The sequence below is a fragment of the Gasterosteus aculeatus genome, chromosome 17 (assembly GCF_964276395.1).
Source record: "Gasterosteus aculeatus chromosome 17, fGasAcu3.hap1.1, whole genome shotgun sequence".
NCBI lineage: Eukaryota > Metazoa > Chordata > Actinopteri > Perciformes > Gasterosteidae > Gasterosteus > Gasterosteus aculeatus.
Window position 1 is genome coordinate 17,801,927 of NC_135705.1, and position 18,675 is coordinate 17,820,601.

General features: G+C 45.8%; 1 protein-coding gene across 2 annotated transcripts; it reads left to right on the forward strand.

Annotated features, from left to right (window-relative positions):
• The first annotated feature begins 335 nt into the window (after positions 1 to 335).
• rbm6 (RNA binding motif protein 6) lies at positions 336 to 11,514 on the forward strand. 2 transcript variants are annotated; one of them, XM_040204471.2, is made up of 23 exons: positions 336 to 491; positions 1,061 to 1,128; positions 1,638 to 3,171; positions 3,274 to 3,363; positions 3,457 to 3,526; positions 4,448 to 4,521; positions 6,952 to 7,026; positions 7,236 to 7,527; positions 7,631 to 7,788; positions 7,911 to 8,011; positions 8,108 to 8,177; positions 8,280 to 8,352; positions 8,436 to 8,494; positions 8,577 to 8,697; positions 8,938 to 9,035; positions 9,273 to 9,617; positions 9,713 to 9,862; positions 10,006 to 10,071; positions 10,196 to 10,423; positions 10,508 to 10,582; positions 10,658 to 10,749; positions 10,832 to 10,883; positions 10,979 to 11,514. In XM_040204471.2, exons 2-23 carry the CDS (start codon positions 1,082 to 1,084, stop codon positions 11,072 to 11,074), a joined length of 3,966 nt encoding a protein of 1,321 aa, XP_040060405.2. In that variant the 5' UTR covers positions 336 to 491; positions 1,061 to 1,081; the 3' UTR covers positions 11,075 to 11,514. The 2 variants fall into 2 exon arrangements, with proteins under 2 accessions (XP_040060405.2, XP_040060406.2); XM_040204472.2 differs by having other exon boundaries at positions 10,982 to 11,514.
• Positions 11,515 to 18,675: the final 7,161 nt, after the last annotated feature.

Consider the following 18,675-nt stretch of genomic DNA (forward strand, 5'->3'; position numbering starts at 1 on the left):
TTTTTTCTCAAGTTGTTGAGTCCTCTTTTTCCTCTTAACAGAGTTACGGAATAAATGTCTCGATACTTCAAAAGTGATATTACTCAAAATCAAAGCATTGTGGTGTGCCAAAGAAATAGTACTTTGATGAATGTCAAATCAGGTTCTTTATTGATTTACCGATATAATGTGTTAATTTACAGCCAAAGTAATGGTCTGCATATGTGCTTATTTTCATGGTTTGTTGCATGAACAAACATGATTTAAAAAACATATCATCAAATTCGAGGCATGCATACGACAGTAGTTACATTATTTAACCGCCGGGTGGCAGCATTTTAATTCTGTAGTATGTCGGGGATACAAAGAAGAAGAAAGTGATTCATCCCCGCTAAAGCAACAGAAGAAGAAGAAAAAGACGACTTGACGATTGTCGTCAGTTTGCGGAAGCCATCGACAACCTGAACAATAATCCTGTGCAATATTGACCCTGCGCTCGACGAAAAAGCAAGGTAGACCTTACAAAAACAACATATACTCGATGATATTGAATAACCAAATGCCTCCCAGCTGCAAGCGAGCGCAGAGAAACCGGCTTCCGAACGTCAATTTTAGCCCAGTTAGCTCGGGCCGCTCCAGCCCGTCAGTGGTCTCCTGCCATAGGCTAACGTTTGTCATAATGGTCTTTTGCGCGCTAATTTAATCGTGCTAACCTCGTTATTACAACGCGATCGTTACATTGAGTTAGTTTAGTTATTGAAGTACAGTCACTTCCGATACCTATGGCATTTATTTATGTTGTGGCGTAGATTGGGAAGGCCTTGTGGTAGATTAAAGTAGCGGGCCGACGTTAGCAATCACACCGTTCACTGTTACGAGCTCCGGCTTCTGACGTAAGCAGCCATCTTTTATTAACTATCGCCACTGATACTAAAGCACGGGAATAACGCCATCGCCAGCATACACGCCATTGCATTATTAGTGCATATAATTAGTTTTACATGATCATGTTGTTTAGAAGTCAGAAGTGGTGCATTCAACCCGTCCGAAAAGAATTCAAACCTGTTCTCTTTGCCTCCAGATAAGCTATTGATTTACAAACATGTGGGATGGACCAGGGCAAGGACCACGGGGAGGACCACCCTTCCGGTAAACGAGCACCATTCATCATTTAAAACCTAACATCCATCATTTCTATTTGCTATTAAGACCATTTTTGAACTAAAGTGAATTTTTTGTGTTCTGCCTGTTGAATGTGCTTTTTGCCAAGAAGTGAAATATAGTGCAACAAATGCAACACAGTTCATAAAATGTAATATTTTTCAATATTCTCATATATAATATATATATATATATATATTTTTTTTTTCTTCTCCAGATTCTACATATATATATATATATCTGTGTAAAATATGGAAAAATATTCATTCATTTAAATTATAAAACATGTGTCCAAACCTTTGACCCGTACTGTATATATTATATGTGTATGTATGTATAACAGATGCATTGAATATCTGTGGACATATTCAGCATCAAATGTTCTGCATTATATTGCTCCATCGATGTGCGTTTCTTGGTTTATGTGCTTTTTCAAACAAACAGGTAGCCAAATATGTTGATGAATAAATATACATTAATATATTAATTTATTCCAGTGGTGATCATCGTGGAGAGAGGTTTGGCGGCAGAGATCGTCCCATGCCTGATTATAGAGGTAGAGATGGGATGAACATGGGTCCCATGGGTCATATGGGCCCGAGACCTCAACATATGCCTCCCATGTCCCCTATGGACATGAGGAGGATGGAGGGACCCCCCATGAGGGGTCGTGATATGGACCAACGTGATATGAGAGACAGAGAGCCAAACCGAGATTTCTGCCGAGCCGGAGAGGAGTCTGACTTCAGTCTGAGAAGACATTATGAAATTTCTATCAGAGACAAACTGATGAATTCTTCTGGTTTCCAAGGACCAGGCAGGAACTTGCTAGACATGGGAGGGAGGGGTATGCCGCCACGGGAGCCCAACAACAGATTTATGGACATGAGGGACAGGGAGCCATTTCAATACCAGGGGCCGCCGCTCAACAATCCCAATACTGATGGAAGAAGAGGGTTTCCCATGGAGCGAAGTGACGGCTTTAGGGACATGCGCGACCGGCCCCAACCAGGCACCGATGACTCTGAGGGCTATAACATGGACTTACAGCCACGTGAACGCAGAGCGATGGACACCGACCGAAGAGGAGGGCCGCCTTTCAACCCAAGAGGTGGCTTCGATTCTGACATGGATTTCAGAAATCGTCCGCCGGCTGAATTTAGAGACCGGGATCGATCTCCCATACGTTTTGGAAACTGTGACGCTCCCCCAGTGGACAGGGCAAGATCAAACATGCCCGCGGTTGCTGGCCCTCAAAGACCAGAGTTTATGGGTGCACAAAACCTCATCAGGGAGAGAGAATACGTAGACGCCAGCGGGAGCCCCCTAATGGATTATCGAAGCGGCGAAGAGATGACGCTTGCGGAGGAGTGGAAGAACCGTCGAAAGGACAAGACTCCTCTCTTAGAAGTTGGTAAAGGTATGGCCGATGTAACGAAACCCGGCTTCCCTGCGGGTTTTGGCCGAGATGTGAACGTGAGAGATCCACCGTCCTTTCAGCAGAGGGACAGGCCACCTGTCAAGTTCCCGGGGAAAGAGGTCGCCTTTCCTCACGGGGACCACTTTCCTGCCATGGGTCTTCCCTCAATCGCCAGCAAAGCTCCGCAAGACCACGCACGCCCGGATATGGGTCTCCTCGCCAGCCCCCTCGGGAGAGAAAACGAGAGCGAGCCGTGGCTCGGAGACCGGAACCCAAAGCACAGGCCGAACAAATCCAATTGTGACGAACGGCTCCTTTTCCATCAAGAGAAGAATCTGCCTCCGCATGTGATGCAGAAGCCAAACGATTGTTTTGAAGGGCTGAAAGATCTCCCGCATCAGGGGCCTGCGAGGGGAACCATGGGGACGGAGGGTGATTTCCAAAGCAGCGGCCCTGTACAGACGAGAGACCAAGACTACAGGGACATCGATTACAGAACGGGGTCCGGGAGGGCTTTTGATTACAAGCACCAGGCACTTCCAGCACCGGAGAAACTCCTCAAAGAGACCAAACCAGTCACCCCTTCGAAGTTCAGTGAGTCCGGTTCGCAGGTAGGTGCATTTTAAGTTGGTTTAAATGTTTAAATGTGTTTGCATTCATCGTCACATTGGGCTGTTTCGTAACCTGAACTGTGATCAACATTCCCACGAAAGGATCAGGATTACAGAAACGCGTCAGTGGAGGACAAGGTTTCCAATACGATATCCATAATTGGTATTCCAAAGACTGCCACAATGGAGCAGGTAACGATCAAACAGAAAAGCCTCTTTAAGTGTCTGACCGTCGGCGTACAGAGCCGCCGAACCACTGACCCACTTTGACTCCTTCTATTGCAGATCCTCGGCGCCTTCGCGGTCCGGGACGGCGTGCCGATGCAGGGGATGAAAATCAAAAATGTTATGCCAGGTAAGAACTAAGTTCCTTTGTGAAGCTGTTTTGGGGCAGTCGATCGCAAACATGTCCCACGACTTTTCGCTTTTTTACGACATTCGAAACTTCGCCTCTTTTCTTTTCACGTTGTTGGTTGCTTTTGTTGTCGGCGGTGTGTGTGTGTGTGTGTGAGAACTCGCTCAGTGGGGACTGAGGGGGGGCGGGAGGGGGCTCTGTTACGCCGTCCTTTTCCATGTTTGAGGATTTCTGGTCTTTGTGACAATCGGAGGATTTACCGAGGATTCAATATATTAGGAGCTTCGGAGAGTGTCAGTTCTAAAAAAAAAAAAAAAAAAACTAAAAAAGAAATTCTGTGGCAAGTGACTCATTGAATGTGTCTGTGTGCCACTTAAAGAGCTGAAAAATACCGTCACAAACCTGAAATGGAGACGGTCTTGTTAGTGCCTCGTTCATCCCGCTGATCCAAACATCTGCTTTAGAGTCTCCCACAGTGGATCATCACGGTCATGGATGATTCCAAGCCTTTATTTTATACTGTCTCATGCTGTTAATTTTACATGATGCATCAAAATGGTCATCGCTGAAAGATATTGGGTGATTTTTATTTATTTAAAAAAAAAGAAAAAAAAAAGCCTGGTAAACGCTGTGTCTCCATGGTGATCACTCACTGCCACTGGTTTGGAATATCTGCCACGAAGGGCTTTGATAACACACAACGACTCGCGTGACACCAGTCAGTCAAGACTGACTAGATCAAAAGCGTAAACAAAATGTGTGTTTTCCCCCTGAGGTATGTATGTAAGTCGAGGTGAATAATTTCGCTCACGCCGATCTCGATGTATTCACCAACTGCTGTCTTTTCATGTTTTAGTGGGTGACTGTCATTGCTGGCATTGACTAACAAAAACCCATCTGTATTTCAAATGCTGTCCCCAGGTTACAGCTACGATACGGCCTATGTGGAGTTTTTAAACCTCGAGGATGCAGTCCACTTCATGGAGTCCAACAAGGTGGCCCATCCTCGTCACTCTACGAAGGCCGTCTCTCCCGTCGGGATTATGAGGGGCTGAGAGGGCATTTAGTCGAAAGGGGAAGGGGGGGCGGGGGCGGGGGACACAGATCCTGGGCAGGGGTTGCTTTTACTTCTCTGTGCGCTTAGTTTGGTAAAGGAGAAGATGACCTTTGGTGACCCTTGCAGATGATTTCAACCCTCAGAAGTTGGTCCTGGTTAAATTTAGTTAGTTAAATTCTAGTACTTCAGGTTACCTGTTTTTTAACCTGTACACAGAAATGCAGTAGGTTTCCCTCACACCGTTGCCTATAATTTTAACCCCAAAGGGGCGTAATCTTGGAAAGGATTTAACCATAAAAATACAGTTATTTGGGGGGGGGGGGTGGATTTGAATGATAAAAAAGGAGCCGTTGCCAGCCACCGTCGCATCGGTTGTTATTTCTCCGTGATAACCAGGAGGATAAAAGGAAGTGACCGCTTGAGGCTCTTTCAAGTCTGACTTTCTTAAAACAATGCAGGGAGCTGGTTGTAGGGGCAAGTATTTCACCTTCACTCTCGACGTAAGCCAGAGCGACACGTTACGAAGGAATCCACTGTGGAGTCCACCAACGGCGGAGGTTTAGCCCCGTGAATCGTTGCTGCGACGGTTCCTGCGATGTTTGTTATCTCATTTGCAAGAATTAGCTTTTTTTTTTTTTTATGTGTTTAAAAGTAACCTTGAAAAATAATATTTTAGTGCTCAGTTTTTGGTATAATTTTCTCTGGCATGTATGGGTCTACATTGTATTTCTATTTTATTTAGATTTGCAATGCTGGGGCCCCACAAGGTCACAGAGTCCTCCGGCACCCTTTATGAGGTTTACATCTTTGGTGCTTCGTGAAATGTGTTTGATAAATTCTCGATGAGTTTGGTGCAGATGTTCACGTCTGAATGTCCAATCCGAACAGTCGTGGTTACCGTCTTGACTCGCGCAGGGAAGCAGACACGCGCCTACTCGACGAATCGGCACACATTTCGATCCGAGAAGATGAAATCACGGGGTTTTCTCTGACTTTTCCTTCAGCACAACTGAGGTTGAATTTGAGGTGACATTTCCCTCCTCCTGATGGAGACTTTATTGGGCTTTGTGCACTATGCGGATCCCCTCACTTCTTCATTAGGACCATCAAGTCCATTTTTATTCTTCTAATGCTTTTGTTTATTTGGCAGTTTTGGTTTTCTTCACGATGAGCAATGCGACCTCCTAAAGCCTCTCGTTGTCTTCTTTGGCGAAGTTCTTTCAGCTCTTCGCAGCACTTGCAGCCGCGTTCTCTTCTCAACGCTGCATGTCCTCTTGATGGATTTCTCCTGATCTCCTGGCCTTCTGAACTTCGCGCACCTGAATTTCTTCGAGCAGTCTGTGAATTGATTTTCACATCTTAACACGATGAACACTGGCAAGAATTGCTGTGCTTTGATTTTCTGTGTGAAGCTGTGGAGGAGCCCAGTAGCTCGGCGTAGTCGGGGATCGGGGGAATTGTCGCTGAAATGTGTAGCAGTTTGTTTGGCTTCGCTAACGTTGGCGCATTTCGTTGCTTCAAATGGCCACTTGGAAGCCACCGTGGATGGTAAAGAGTTCCGCTTTGTGCTCTACAGTGCGTCTTTAATGTGTGGTTTTTAATGGTAAATCTGGTGCAAGTTGGATATTTTTTTTAAAATAACCTTTGACGGGTGTTTGATGTTCAACCTGCATGATTATGGATAATTAGCGTAGCGCTGCCGATGTGCCATGAACTCCTTGAAACTGCTTTTGTGTCAGTTTTGGAGTCTTGTTTATTGGGTGCTTCCACTGGTTTAGTCTGGTTAGTATATTTGACCTGGTTCCACTTCTACTACTGCGCTGCACTACTTAGTCAATTTTATTCAGTACTGTGCTTTGGACAGCTACCGGCACCTATTCAGCAAATCGAATTGCTGCAGCTAGTTTCTGCATTTAGGATCTTATGCACTTGTTGTTGTTGTTGTAGTAAACTGCATATCTTTTGTGTTTTGGTCGGATAAAACCAGCAGTTGGAAGATGTTTCACTGGGCTTTAGGAAATTGTCTGACCGTGGCAATCTGACAATTCATTCATTTATTTTTCTGAACCAAATAATCTCTTGTGCAATTGTTCGAAATAATCTGCCGATCAGATGATACTGAAATAATTTAGCCGTAGATTCTAGTTCCGCTAAAGTATTTAGCCTAGTGTCAAAGTGCCCGTGAGAAGCACGATGCTCAATCTGGGCTTTGGCTCACTACCTTAAGTGTTTGCCCGTTTCGCCCTCAGCAGTGAGGAGGGGGGGGGCTTAACCTGCCACAGTGCATGTTGGGTGTCATTGGTATTATTTCAATATAAGTCACGGATGTCGTACGATTCTGACCGATCCCCCTCTGTTCTTCTTCCAGGGGTCCCTGAAGGTTGGCAGTAGAACGGCCTCCATGAAGTACATACAGCCGGAAGAGCGTGAAAGGAGTGTTAACGTGAGTACAGCCGGGGAGGTTTTTGTTTTTTCTCCACTTGATTTTATAGGAAATTATTATTAGATTTCCTACAATATTACTAAATTACTGTCGGGGACTAAATCCACAAATTTCGGATGGAGAAATTGTACTTTTTGCATGACGGCAAACGCACGACATCAGAACAGCGCAATTGACGGTGTCTCCACTTTCCTCCGTCTGCAAATTAGGAACCAAATCCCAAAGTACCTCAACTCCAGGAGCCCCCGTTGCCCAGACCAGATGAGCCTTTAGAAAAGTTGACGACCAACCTAGATGGGTCCAAGCTCAAGGACCCTCCGGAGCCATTGCCCCCCGGCCAGTGGCAGCGTAGCTCCGACCTGACCCCCGAGGCCTGGCAGCAGCAGGTGGACCAGCAGCTCCAACTCCAGGAAACGGATCAGCAGCCGGAGTCTTGGGCCAACCGCAACCTCCCTCATCACGCTTCACACCAACCCGACTCCGTCTTCAAAGACAGCAAAAGTATGTCGCGTTGAGATCGCGATCGCGCTGTTTACCTTCGGGCGTTGGCGTGCGCCGTGATTCACAATCGAGACCAAACGTTCCACTTGTGTCACTGTTACAGCCATGATAATAAAAAACGTCAAGCCCACCACCACGGTAGAGACCATCCTGAAAGCCTTGGATCCCTTCGCGTATCTGGATGAACGAAACGTCCGCCTGGTCAAGGCCAAGCCGCCGGGAGCCAAGTGTTTCTGCTTTGTGGACATGGACTCCCACGAGGTACCGCGAATGCGAATGCACGCAGTGTGCGTTTGCCTCTTTGATTCAGAGTTTTGTGATTGGCTTCTTTGCGCAGCATCCCGGTGATTCGCCAGCACTCACCGTTGTGTCTTCCTTCGTAGCAAGTGACACGCCTGGTTGAGCTCCTCACTAAACCCAGACCCCTCTATGTCGATGGAGTCCGAGTTTACGCAGAGGTGGCAAAACCTTTGAAGAACCAAAAGTAAGTCCACCCCCCATGCGAGGGTTTCCTTATCCACTTTGTCCACTAGAGAGATCCCATCTCATTGGTTGCTGACTGACTATCCGCCTGTTGTAGTTTCAGAAGAGACTCTGATAAATCAAACAGCTCCATCCTCGGGTTCCCCCCGGACGCGAGCATGTTGGGGGTAAGTTGTGGTGTCACGTGTGTTATTTTACAGAGCTTTAAGAAGGAGAAGACGACCTGTAGTTTTAATTCGATGCTTTATTTTTTCCCTGCATATCATCAGCATCCGTACCAACCGCCCCCACAGCACCTGCAGCTTCTGCAGCCACCTGCTTGTGCCCCCACTGGACTGCCAGGTGGGACTCAGGCCCCCAATCCGGTATCTTGGTCCCTGGGCACTAAATACAATTACTAAACCCAATGCTTCTTTTGCCACCAGCTGATTTCACATCTGGCGGCAGTAATCCTCCCCTGTCGTCAGACTTCGCCATTGGACAGGTAGATCACGAAGCCAAATGCAAATCTCTGTTTGCCTCAAAGCACTTTGGCGAACTGTACATCTCCTTTTGACGCCTCGTAGGGAGTCAGCTACGGGGATCCTGCCGCTGTGGATCCGTCTTACCTGGCTGGTGGACCGCAGGTGGCCGCAGAATCAGCTGGGTTGGCGGTCACCGCAGACGGATCGCAGCCCTACGTCTATGGTAACAGTCCAATCCAGAATCTACAGGAAGCGTTTATTGTTTTGCATCTGTAGTAACGACATCGTAGTTATCAACTCGTGTTAGTAGCTGCACTCCGATAAACAACTTCCTGAATGTTTGACAGGGAAACGTGGAATTACATCTCCATGCACTTTTTCTCCGGCAGGATTGGACCCCATTTGCACCTTTTTCAAATGAGTACAAACATGCATGTTTATCTATTTGTCACGATTCTTCCAGGCTCCGAGATTCCAGACATGACCAACTACCTGTACGATTCCACGTCAGGCTTCTACTACGATCCTGAGACGACGCTCTACTACGACCCGACGTCTAGAGTGAGAATCCAACATTGATCAGCGCTTTCTCCTGCCTATGAGCAGACGCAACAAGTGTTTGTGCGGCTTTCAGATATACAATCTTAGCAGACTGACATTCAGCTAGCGACTGACTTCTTATGTGTTTTGAAAATAGTTTCCTACACAGGCTGCAGTTACGACCCAATCTGTAACCACAATGAATGTGTCTGAAATCATTCCTTTTGCCATTAAGTTCTCCCTCCTTGTTGTGTGCAGTACTTCTACAATGCTCAAACCCAAGAATACATGTACTGGGATGCCGCATCAAAGACCTACATCCCAGTTCCAGGAGGCAATCCTACGGCGAGCCAACCGATGATCATGACCGCTGAAGATCAGGCCATTCTATCCAACCCGGCCGCAGATGCTCCTCTGGAAATGAAGAAAGCACTGGACCCTCCAGACGCCGCAGAAGATCCAGAAGCACCTCCCCTCTCTGATGCCGGCTCTGCGGCGGATTCTCTGGCGGCTTCCTCATCAGCAGCTCCTGAGAGGAAAGACGACGACGACTCCAAAAAGGACAAGGACAGCGAGAAGCCCAGAAGTCTCGCTGCTGTCAAGGTAGCACTTTGTTTACAGTACCGGTGCGAACGAACCTTAAACGCAGCTGTGTTGGGGGAAAAAAAGTGAGTTTGGACATTTGTTGCCGTTTGCAGATCATGAAAGATATGGAGCGCTGGGCAAAGATCCAGAACCGCCAGAAGGAAGGCGTTCGTTCCTCGTCCCCGTTGCTGATGCGCGGCATGGACGACGACAGGAGGCAGTCCAAGACGGCGGACGCCGGTTTCGCCGTCTTTGAGAGGAAGGTTAGAGACTCGGTTCCAACTGCCGCATTTAGTCTGTGCGTTGTTCTTTTTTAAACTAATTTTTTTTTTACAATGAATGCAGATGGATTTGTTTCTTTCACCTAGTAAATCTTTTTGGCCCCGTTCTCGTTTTACATCCTTAGATATCCGGTGCAGATGATCTTTTTAAGAAGCCGCTTGCGCCTCTTAAGAAAGATGAAAAGTCAAAGGTAACAACCCTCAAGTTCCTTTTGCATTACATAAGTGGCATAAATACTTTTTAAATGAATAATTCAGATTACATACTCATATATTTGGATACATTTTTGACGTTTGCTCGGTTTGCTTCCCCAGCGTCCAATGGGCTCACTGGGTCTGCTGGCATCTGACTACGCAGCTGGAAGTGACGAAGAGGTGGAAGAAGACAAGGAGGACGCCTCTAAAAGCATTCAGGGTGGCCAGTCCGAAGACTCGGATACCAAACTGACCGACTGGAAGAAGATGGCCTGCCTGCTATGCAGGAGACAGTTCCCCAACAAGGACGCTCTCATCCGCCACCAGCAGCTGTCCGACCTGCACAAAGTACAAATGATCATCTTCCATTCAAAGAGTTGACCGTGACGCTGCGGATATAGCCTCTCATACTCTGATGTATTCTTTCAACAGCAAAATATGGAGATCCACCTGAAGATCAAGAGGTCGAAGAAGGAGCTGGAGGCACTGGAGAACCAGGAAAAAGAAGTAAGTGAAAATCCGCTTGGAGGAGCAGCTGGGCCGAGGGAATGTTAGTTTGATGGTGGAATGTGTTCTTCTCAGTTGATTTCCAGAGAACCTACCAGGTCACCAGAACCGAAAAGAAGGAAACAACAACAGCCGCAGCATCATAACAGCTGGGCTGGAAGCTCCAGGTGGGTGGGTTTTTAACTTCTATTAAAGCATTTAAGTGTCTCGAAAACCTTTTGGGCTTCACCGGTTATTCTCGTTGCTCAGGGAGATGAATAAAGTCAGTGATCGACCTGGTTTAGGAGCAGAACCCGTCCCGGTAGGAGTTGACCTCTTTATTTCATTCAATGTGGAGATTTTGTTAGTTTTCTCTTTTTCTTTTCTTTTTTTTAACCTTTCATTGCACTTTTCCAGCAGAAGAAAAAGAAAGAGCCTGTCGTCTGGGACCACACCACCTACAAACAAGCAGTACGCAAGGCCATGTTTGCACGCTTCAAGGAACTCGAGTGACCTCCTCACAACACATCCTCACTTTGATAATATGTGAATTGTTGATATGAAATGCTTGACCACCGTGGCATGAGAAATCCGTTTGACTGTCTTTGTATTGTGACACTATCCAACCAGTTTTCTACACTGAAATCATGTGAACCAATAACAGTGTTGTAAAAATGGCATTACAATGCTGCAGTGGGGCTAAAGGTAAAGAAGTCAAAATGATGATGATGAAGGTGTTTATTCGCGGTGTGTATTTTTGCCCCCGTTTTATGTGTGTTTAGAAGTGAAGTGACCAGGTAGTCTTTGTTTCCTTTCTTTTTTAATGATATTCTTACACTGGCCACATTTACATTTTGTTTTAACATAGTGTTTTTTTTTGTTTGTTTTTTACATTTTCATGGGTAACATTGACATGTTGTATGTACACATTTTAAGTAAAAAAATATTCTGGACTATCTTTTGTGAAGTGTTAATTTTACTTGAATGAGGTTGGTGTGTGCGTGTACACGCACCCCTCATGTCCACCAAGTGGCAGAAAGAGACCGTGTTCTGTCTTTCTACGTGAACTCAAGTGGCTGATTCTGGGAATTTGTCTCATGGATTCAGGTAAAAAAAAAAAAAAGCTGCATCTGCCAGCGAGACGTTGGACATTTGAAGCTTCGGCTCTTTGAGGGTGAAGCTTTAATGTTGCTTCTCTGCAGGAGTTGGAACATAACGCTTTTCCTCTGACCTTCACAGGTCTGAAGGAAGCGCTGCAGCCGTGATTCAAGGAGTGTGGAGGATTGCGTCGGTTTGGCGTGATGACACACTACCTCCTTTGGGACCAGTAACAAGACCACTAGGGAGCCCGAGGCGCTGCAGTCTGTGACAAACTGCTACTCACACCTTTGAATGTGCAACCGCAATCATGCCTCATGTTGTGGACAATAAACACATGGTCCTCATTTAGTTATCAACAGGTAGTAACCGGTGTTTCACTAGCATTGGATAAAATGTGAGCCTAATTGTGACTTAGGAATATGGAGTCTGTGAGGATGCAGGGAAACATAAGAAAGCCTCAGTTTAGTGTAGACCTCCTTCTGCGGCTTGGCAACAAAACTGAGAGAAGGACCAACAAAAGTACATTAATCATCTGCAGGTTCACATGTGCATTGAAGGCCCGACACATTAAAATGTTATTGCTTTCAGTTGTAAAATCTTAAGTCCAAGGGGACAGCGATAAGCATAAAGTCATCCGGTCACAACGGGGTAAAAACGTGTTCCGGTGAGTCCTGATTCACAAAGACCGGGTATTGAGTTTAAACTTGGTCTGTTCATCTGATATCTTTTTCTACGTATCTAGCGTGGTATCATTGATTCCTACTACTAAACTATACCAGCAGCCTAAAGACGATAAACTATTCTTTACCCCATGATATAGCTTCACTCTGTTCTGTGCATCGGACTACACAGCTTATATCTAAGCCGTGTAGACAGTTCCATTACAGCTGCATTTTCAATCTGTCCTGCTCGTAGCTTGTGATCACATTTCTATTCAATGTAGGTCAGTATAACTTGTCAGAGCAACAGATTTCAGCATATCTATATCTGTGCATTTGCATATAAATAGAGAATGTATTACCAAGATTGACATGGAATTAGACTTCATGCATGTTATATTCATGACCTAGTCAAATAAATACAAATTTCCAGTTTCTGTCTTGAAGAGGATAAACAGGCGTTATTTAAAAAACCTGCCATCGAGATGCCAGAAAGCAACGTGTAACGCAGTGACCAAATGGCAGAAGGGGGCATTTGGAGGAGGAATAAGTCTATTCTCTCTTAATCTAATTTCCATATCTCCGTTCTGTCACAAGACCCCAAAGACGCTCTCAGCTCCCAGAGACCGATGTGGTCATTAGCCCGTCCTAACTGGCTTCCCCGTGAAAACGAACGCGTCAAAGACATGCGGTTTTAGTGTCCCCCGTGTGTCCGTCTAGAGCTCGCAGGCAGCGCGAATGTCAGCAAAAGGTGGACAGGGGGTCCAATTAGCTCAGCTGGACGGCTCTTGGTCTGCTGGACGAGACAAGAAGAAGAACGCAGTCAGCAGGACTCTCAGATGTTGGCACGTGCCATCAGGCCACGGCGACGGCAAAAGGAGGCAGATGCATCGTTTGATTGCTTTTAATGAAGGTCTGGTAAACTATTCCTGCAGCTGAACAAAAGATGCTCCACAGGCTCAAAAAACCCACTTGGGATCTTATTAGCCATCAGATCTTTCCATTTGTTCAAAGCATGCATGACACAAAGTGCACGTTGCATCAAAGAGAAGAAAGAAGAAATAGGTTATTCTATGATGCGCTTGTGTGGACATCTCCATGCTTTTCTTCCCAAACTCATCCCATGTAGGGGGGCCCGCGTGTTCGTGGTCGGCCCAGGCACACGCTAGAGACACAACATCACCACAACATTGTCTTGAAAAATGTCCCCGTGATTGTCAGGTGGGGGACATACGTCAGAGCACAGCTTACACTGAGTTTGGACCAAGCAGAACCAGTTTCCGCTGCCAGACTGTCACTGAGAACATTAAATGCATTCATAACATTTGAAAATGATGTTATGGTTCTGCCCTTCGTCACCGATGGAGAAATGACATCACGGGTGGTGTATCGACGTAGAAAACAGACACCCGGAATGTTTCCGTCTGCTTATTTTCTGTAAAGATGTAGCGGCCGAGTGCAGTTTACAGTTGTCTCATTTCACGCCGTGAAAAAACGAGAGCTGCAAAAGATTTGTGAAGCAAATGTTGTAATTGTACTGTGACCCCCGCTGCCATAGAGCTGAAACTTCTGCTTAATGTCCCTCATCGTGACGCCTGGCAGCTGGTTTGAATGATCTCTCAATGTAGTTTATGCATGAGGCTCTTTATCTGGCACTTTATATGCATCAGTTGTAATTATCCTCACCAGGTCCGGCTTCATTAGACTTGACCAATTGCTTTGTTGACTGGAGTGAGCAACTTTTACCCCGAATCAGGTTCTGTCCAGCCAATACAATTTCTCACAGCCGTGGAGTTCAAGCACTCATCCTTGTACATTATTAATGACCTGCTTAATTTTTTATGTAATAAATGGTTGAGTGAGCAATTTGACTGAGCAACCACAAGGCCGGGCGAAGAAACAATAATACATTGAGTCAATGTTAGCTGTGGGGACTGTCAATTACTGACGTGGCCAGGTAGCACGCTGCTCAGGGGGAAATGTGTAATTAATCTTGGCTATTTATTTATATATTCTCAATCTGGTGTGGAAATAACAGGCTATTATGTTGTTAACATTTTCCAGCAATAATATTAACTCATGGGAATGTCTGATTAATTTAACATGGGGGCCATATGGACGAAACATCATTCCAGGTCAATTCCTCGCCTCAGTTTATTATTGCAAGTCACATGAAGCGGAAATAACCGTCCCTGCAATCAGCCGCTGCTGCTGTGTTAAGCATTTATACAATATTACCTTTAATAGTCCGTTCTGTTAGCATATTAGCTGCTGTCCATCTGTCTTCTCATGCCTGCTTTATCCAGTTCCTCAGTTGCAGCTCGGCAGCCGTCACCTCCGTAAGTACACGCGTAGCTTTTTTTTTACTGCCGTTATTTTGATGCTGCATGACAATGGACCTCAAAAAAAGTAACTGATCATCCACATCAATATCTTGGTGCTTCGTGTGTTGCACGTCTGGGAGGTCAGGAGAGTAAAAAAGAAGACACCCTCCCCCCCGTCTAATATATCCCACCTGAAGCCAAAATCAAGGTACACCTTGACAGTCATGAAATGTCATGACGTTCACAAGCAGAGCCTGAATAGTGAGAACGCTCAGCTCTGTTTCTCAGGGTATCAGGAACGTCTTCCATGCCAAGTATGCATTGTCACAGCTGGAACTGAGATCCTGGTCTTAGACCCCCGACAACAGAAATATGGCCATGTTTCCCAACCTTCTCACAAGGCGGTACCTGTGTAGTGGGGCCCAAGTAAATGTGCACTGAATCAGCGGGTGCTGAAAGGCTCTCACGGCACCGGCTTCTTCCCTCTGCGGAAGGAACCGGAGAACACATGGCCAGTTTCATCAGTGGTGGGTTTTCAGTTTGAGGTTCTCCTCGTGTGATGAACCTGTGAGCACGGTGTCGGGGGAACGGACGAAGACGTGGCGTCGCTGGCTTTTCTCATTCAGCCAACGTCACAACTTGATCCACGCTGAGCTGGCTGCAGGAAACTGTCACGCCTGCTCTTGGCTCAAGAACGTCGGGGGGGGCATTGCGGAAACACAATAACCTGCGTTCAAGCCAATTGCTGGAGTGAAAATGACTGTACAAATGATTCATTGTCCTAGAGGCACAAACATCAACAGCCGTATCACGATTGTCAGCTTTGAGGGATTATGGCAATCTGCAATGTTACAATGCCAATGTTACTGTCTTTCTCTCGATTTTCCCCTGATAAGTAAATCCCCTTTTGAGTTCAAATCCGTTTAATGCTTATGTTTGTGCATGAAGAATAGAACGTCAAATGAAAGCTGAAACAAAGTCGGTCCATATATGTGAGAGGGACAGAGGTATTTTGCGTTTTGTCCTCAGATGGAGCGCTTGAGACCTAGTGAGGGACAAACGGAGGCCATAAATCCTTGTTCCTCTCTCGGAATGCATTGTGCCCAGGATGTAAAGCGCCAAATTATAAGCGCCTCCGTAAAGAAGTTTTTTTTTTCTTTCCTAAGTATATTTAAATGACACCTTTATGGCTATTTCATCTATCAGCCTCCTCTGTTTCGATGCCTCACGCAAAGCCTCCCTCACTCGGAGACACTTTCACCTCCCAGGAGAGAGAAGTGACTCCGACTCGTCCCTGATTGCTGCGTGGGCGCGAGGGAGACGAGGGAAGTGCTGTAAACGTTCGCGCCTTAATGGCAGCCTGCTAAACCTCGAGTGCGTCGCCCCGGAGCCTCTACGCGTTAGCGGGGGTCTAGTTCCTTGAGAATATCTTAAGTTCAGGAGAGAAATTATCTTGGGACAATTGGGCTTTCATGAAATGCATCTACCTCGGGATCGTAATGAACCAGCAATTTGCCGTTTTGGTTGACTTACACTTTTCACAGTCAAAACCCGCTCACAAGGTTTCTCAGGCCGTTGCAGGATTGTCCATTGTCCCTGCTTCTGTGTGTGTGTGTGTGTGTGTGTGTGTCCCTCTGCCCTGCCATCAACCTGAGCCCAATCCACCTACACACCTGCCATCCATCAGCGTGGCACCTCTTGACGCTCGGCACGCGCCTGCCAGCAATCTGCTTATTAAGTCCACAGTGTGTCAGCCGTCTCTCCTCACCGGACCTTTATTGTGAAGAGGTTGGTGTTGCATTTTGCCTTTAAAGTGTCCCACCATCATGTTGATAATGATTATTATTCCATTTTCAGCCAGTGTGGCAGTTTTTACTTCTGGCCTCAGTAGTTTAACGGTTTTCTCTCGTGTCTTAAAATCCCAGACTTTTCCCAGTGTTCTTTGCAGTTCTTCGCTCCTTTACTCCCTGATAAGTGTCAAACTTCATGACTCTTCTCTTAATCTCCTCTCCAGCTCATCATGTTGGTGAATCGTTTCCCTCACGAAGCAGAAATGAAAGGCCCATTTTCGTCCAAACAGCCATAGATCAGATCGTGTGGTCTTATCAGAGCTAACACCCCCTTTGCATGTCCAATGAAGCCCAACGATGAAAGATTACTGTTAGCAGGCCCTGATTGATGGCTGCGTGCTGAGGATACTTCTCCATAGCAGAGCCGTCCGCCCCGAAGCTCTGATGTACATTTTCTACAGTCCATTTCTTGAGAAGTACAGACTTGATGTCCGGGGAAGCATCTCAGGTAAGAACGTCTGACGAAGTTATTTTTCGCTTTAAAGGTGCTTGATAAATTGTTGGTTGATATACAAATCCATCTCTAGAGAACATCTGGATTTGATCGTGTTGTTGTCTTTGTGTTGATTTCATGGACAAACAAATTACACTGTAAAACAAAAGCTAAATCCATTATATCATGCGTGAGATTCTATTCTGTGTGTTTACACATACTGTAGATGTGGGATTACTCTTCATCTGTGAATGTTAGGACGTTGAAAGATTTTAGGAATTGCAGTTATTATTTAATAGTGTGCCTGTATAGAAACCCTAACATGACACGTCTGGCCTTGTGTTGAAACGCGTCCTAATGCCTTTGGTTACGCTCTGATTCGTCGTTTGGTGCCAACGTGAAGTTTGCATGTGTGGTTTGGACTGAAATGTCTCAACATCTGCTTTGCGGGCTGCCACGAAGTTTTGGACATGCATTCAGATCTCCCTCGCAAACAAATTAAAGAAACTTAAAGGGTTTTTATCCAGTGCCACCATCGGGTCAAAGCCTGTTATTTTCCCACATGACCAAAACATTGATTCAACAATGAAAATACTCCATTATTAAAACTAACAGTTTACAGTTAGTTTTTAATGTGCCGTTTCGGGCTCTTGCTCGAGGAGTCAGTTTGAGATTCCCACCGTGTCTTCCCATCTAATCACTAATCACCGTCGTACATGGAGTAGCTGAGGGACACAGGAGGTTGTGTTACACACTCACCTTTGTCTTGCGGCGTCTTGTGTCCGCCCGCGCTGGTGTGCGCGCCGCCTCTGCAGCTGTTCAGACATAAATCAAAGGAGGAAACTGGACGAGACCCTCTGGTCAAACGTGCCCACGCGCTTTCTACCAATCAGTGACCACGAATACCCTCAAACTGGATTATGTCGAATCCACCAACTGTGCGAATGTGTTAATGCATCGAATGGAGGGTAAGATGGTGAAGACCCGACAACACTACGACGTAATGATGTTGGTCTTCTCCGGGCGCTTGTTTTGTGTTCCACTGAGTTTTCCTGAAATCCTAGAAGGTGTTTGATCTGCCGTGCTGCATTTGGCCCAGACCACTATGAGTCCTTGGCATATCGAGTGGTTCAACAATGGCATGTCATGCCTCCGGCCTCGCCTGCCATTTGAATATCAACTGTCAGACGTTACAGGAAGAGACCTGCTCCGAATGAAAATGCCCCGCGGCATCTGAAATTACACAGCAATTTATATGTCATCTGTAATCGTTGCATCCACATCGGATCCTGTGACAGCCGTTAATTATAAGTATTTTGCGTGTTTCTCTCCTCCTCTGCTTTAGAAATCTACCTGGATTCTCTGTTTTTTTTCGATGACGGTACAAACTTTGATATTGGAGATTGTGTCGATAAAAGTGGACAACATTATACTGCAGGTGCTGATAAGATAAGAAAAAATTAAGGATCAACACAAAAGACCTAATGCCTCTTACCCAACTGTCCATCACTGGGATGCACATGTCTTATACTCCACTAGTTTCCACTCATTCTACCTCCTTTCTTCTTTTTAAGTCACTGTTGTTATTTTGTGCTTAGTCGGCCGTTTTTGACTGCATTTTGTGTCTTAACCTTCTTTCACACAGTAATCACAAGCAGAAATGTCATTACAAATTATGTAAAGTAAAAAGTTATGTTAGTACTTTGGAGAAAAATATGTCTGTGCACAAATTAAAGTTATAAACAGA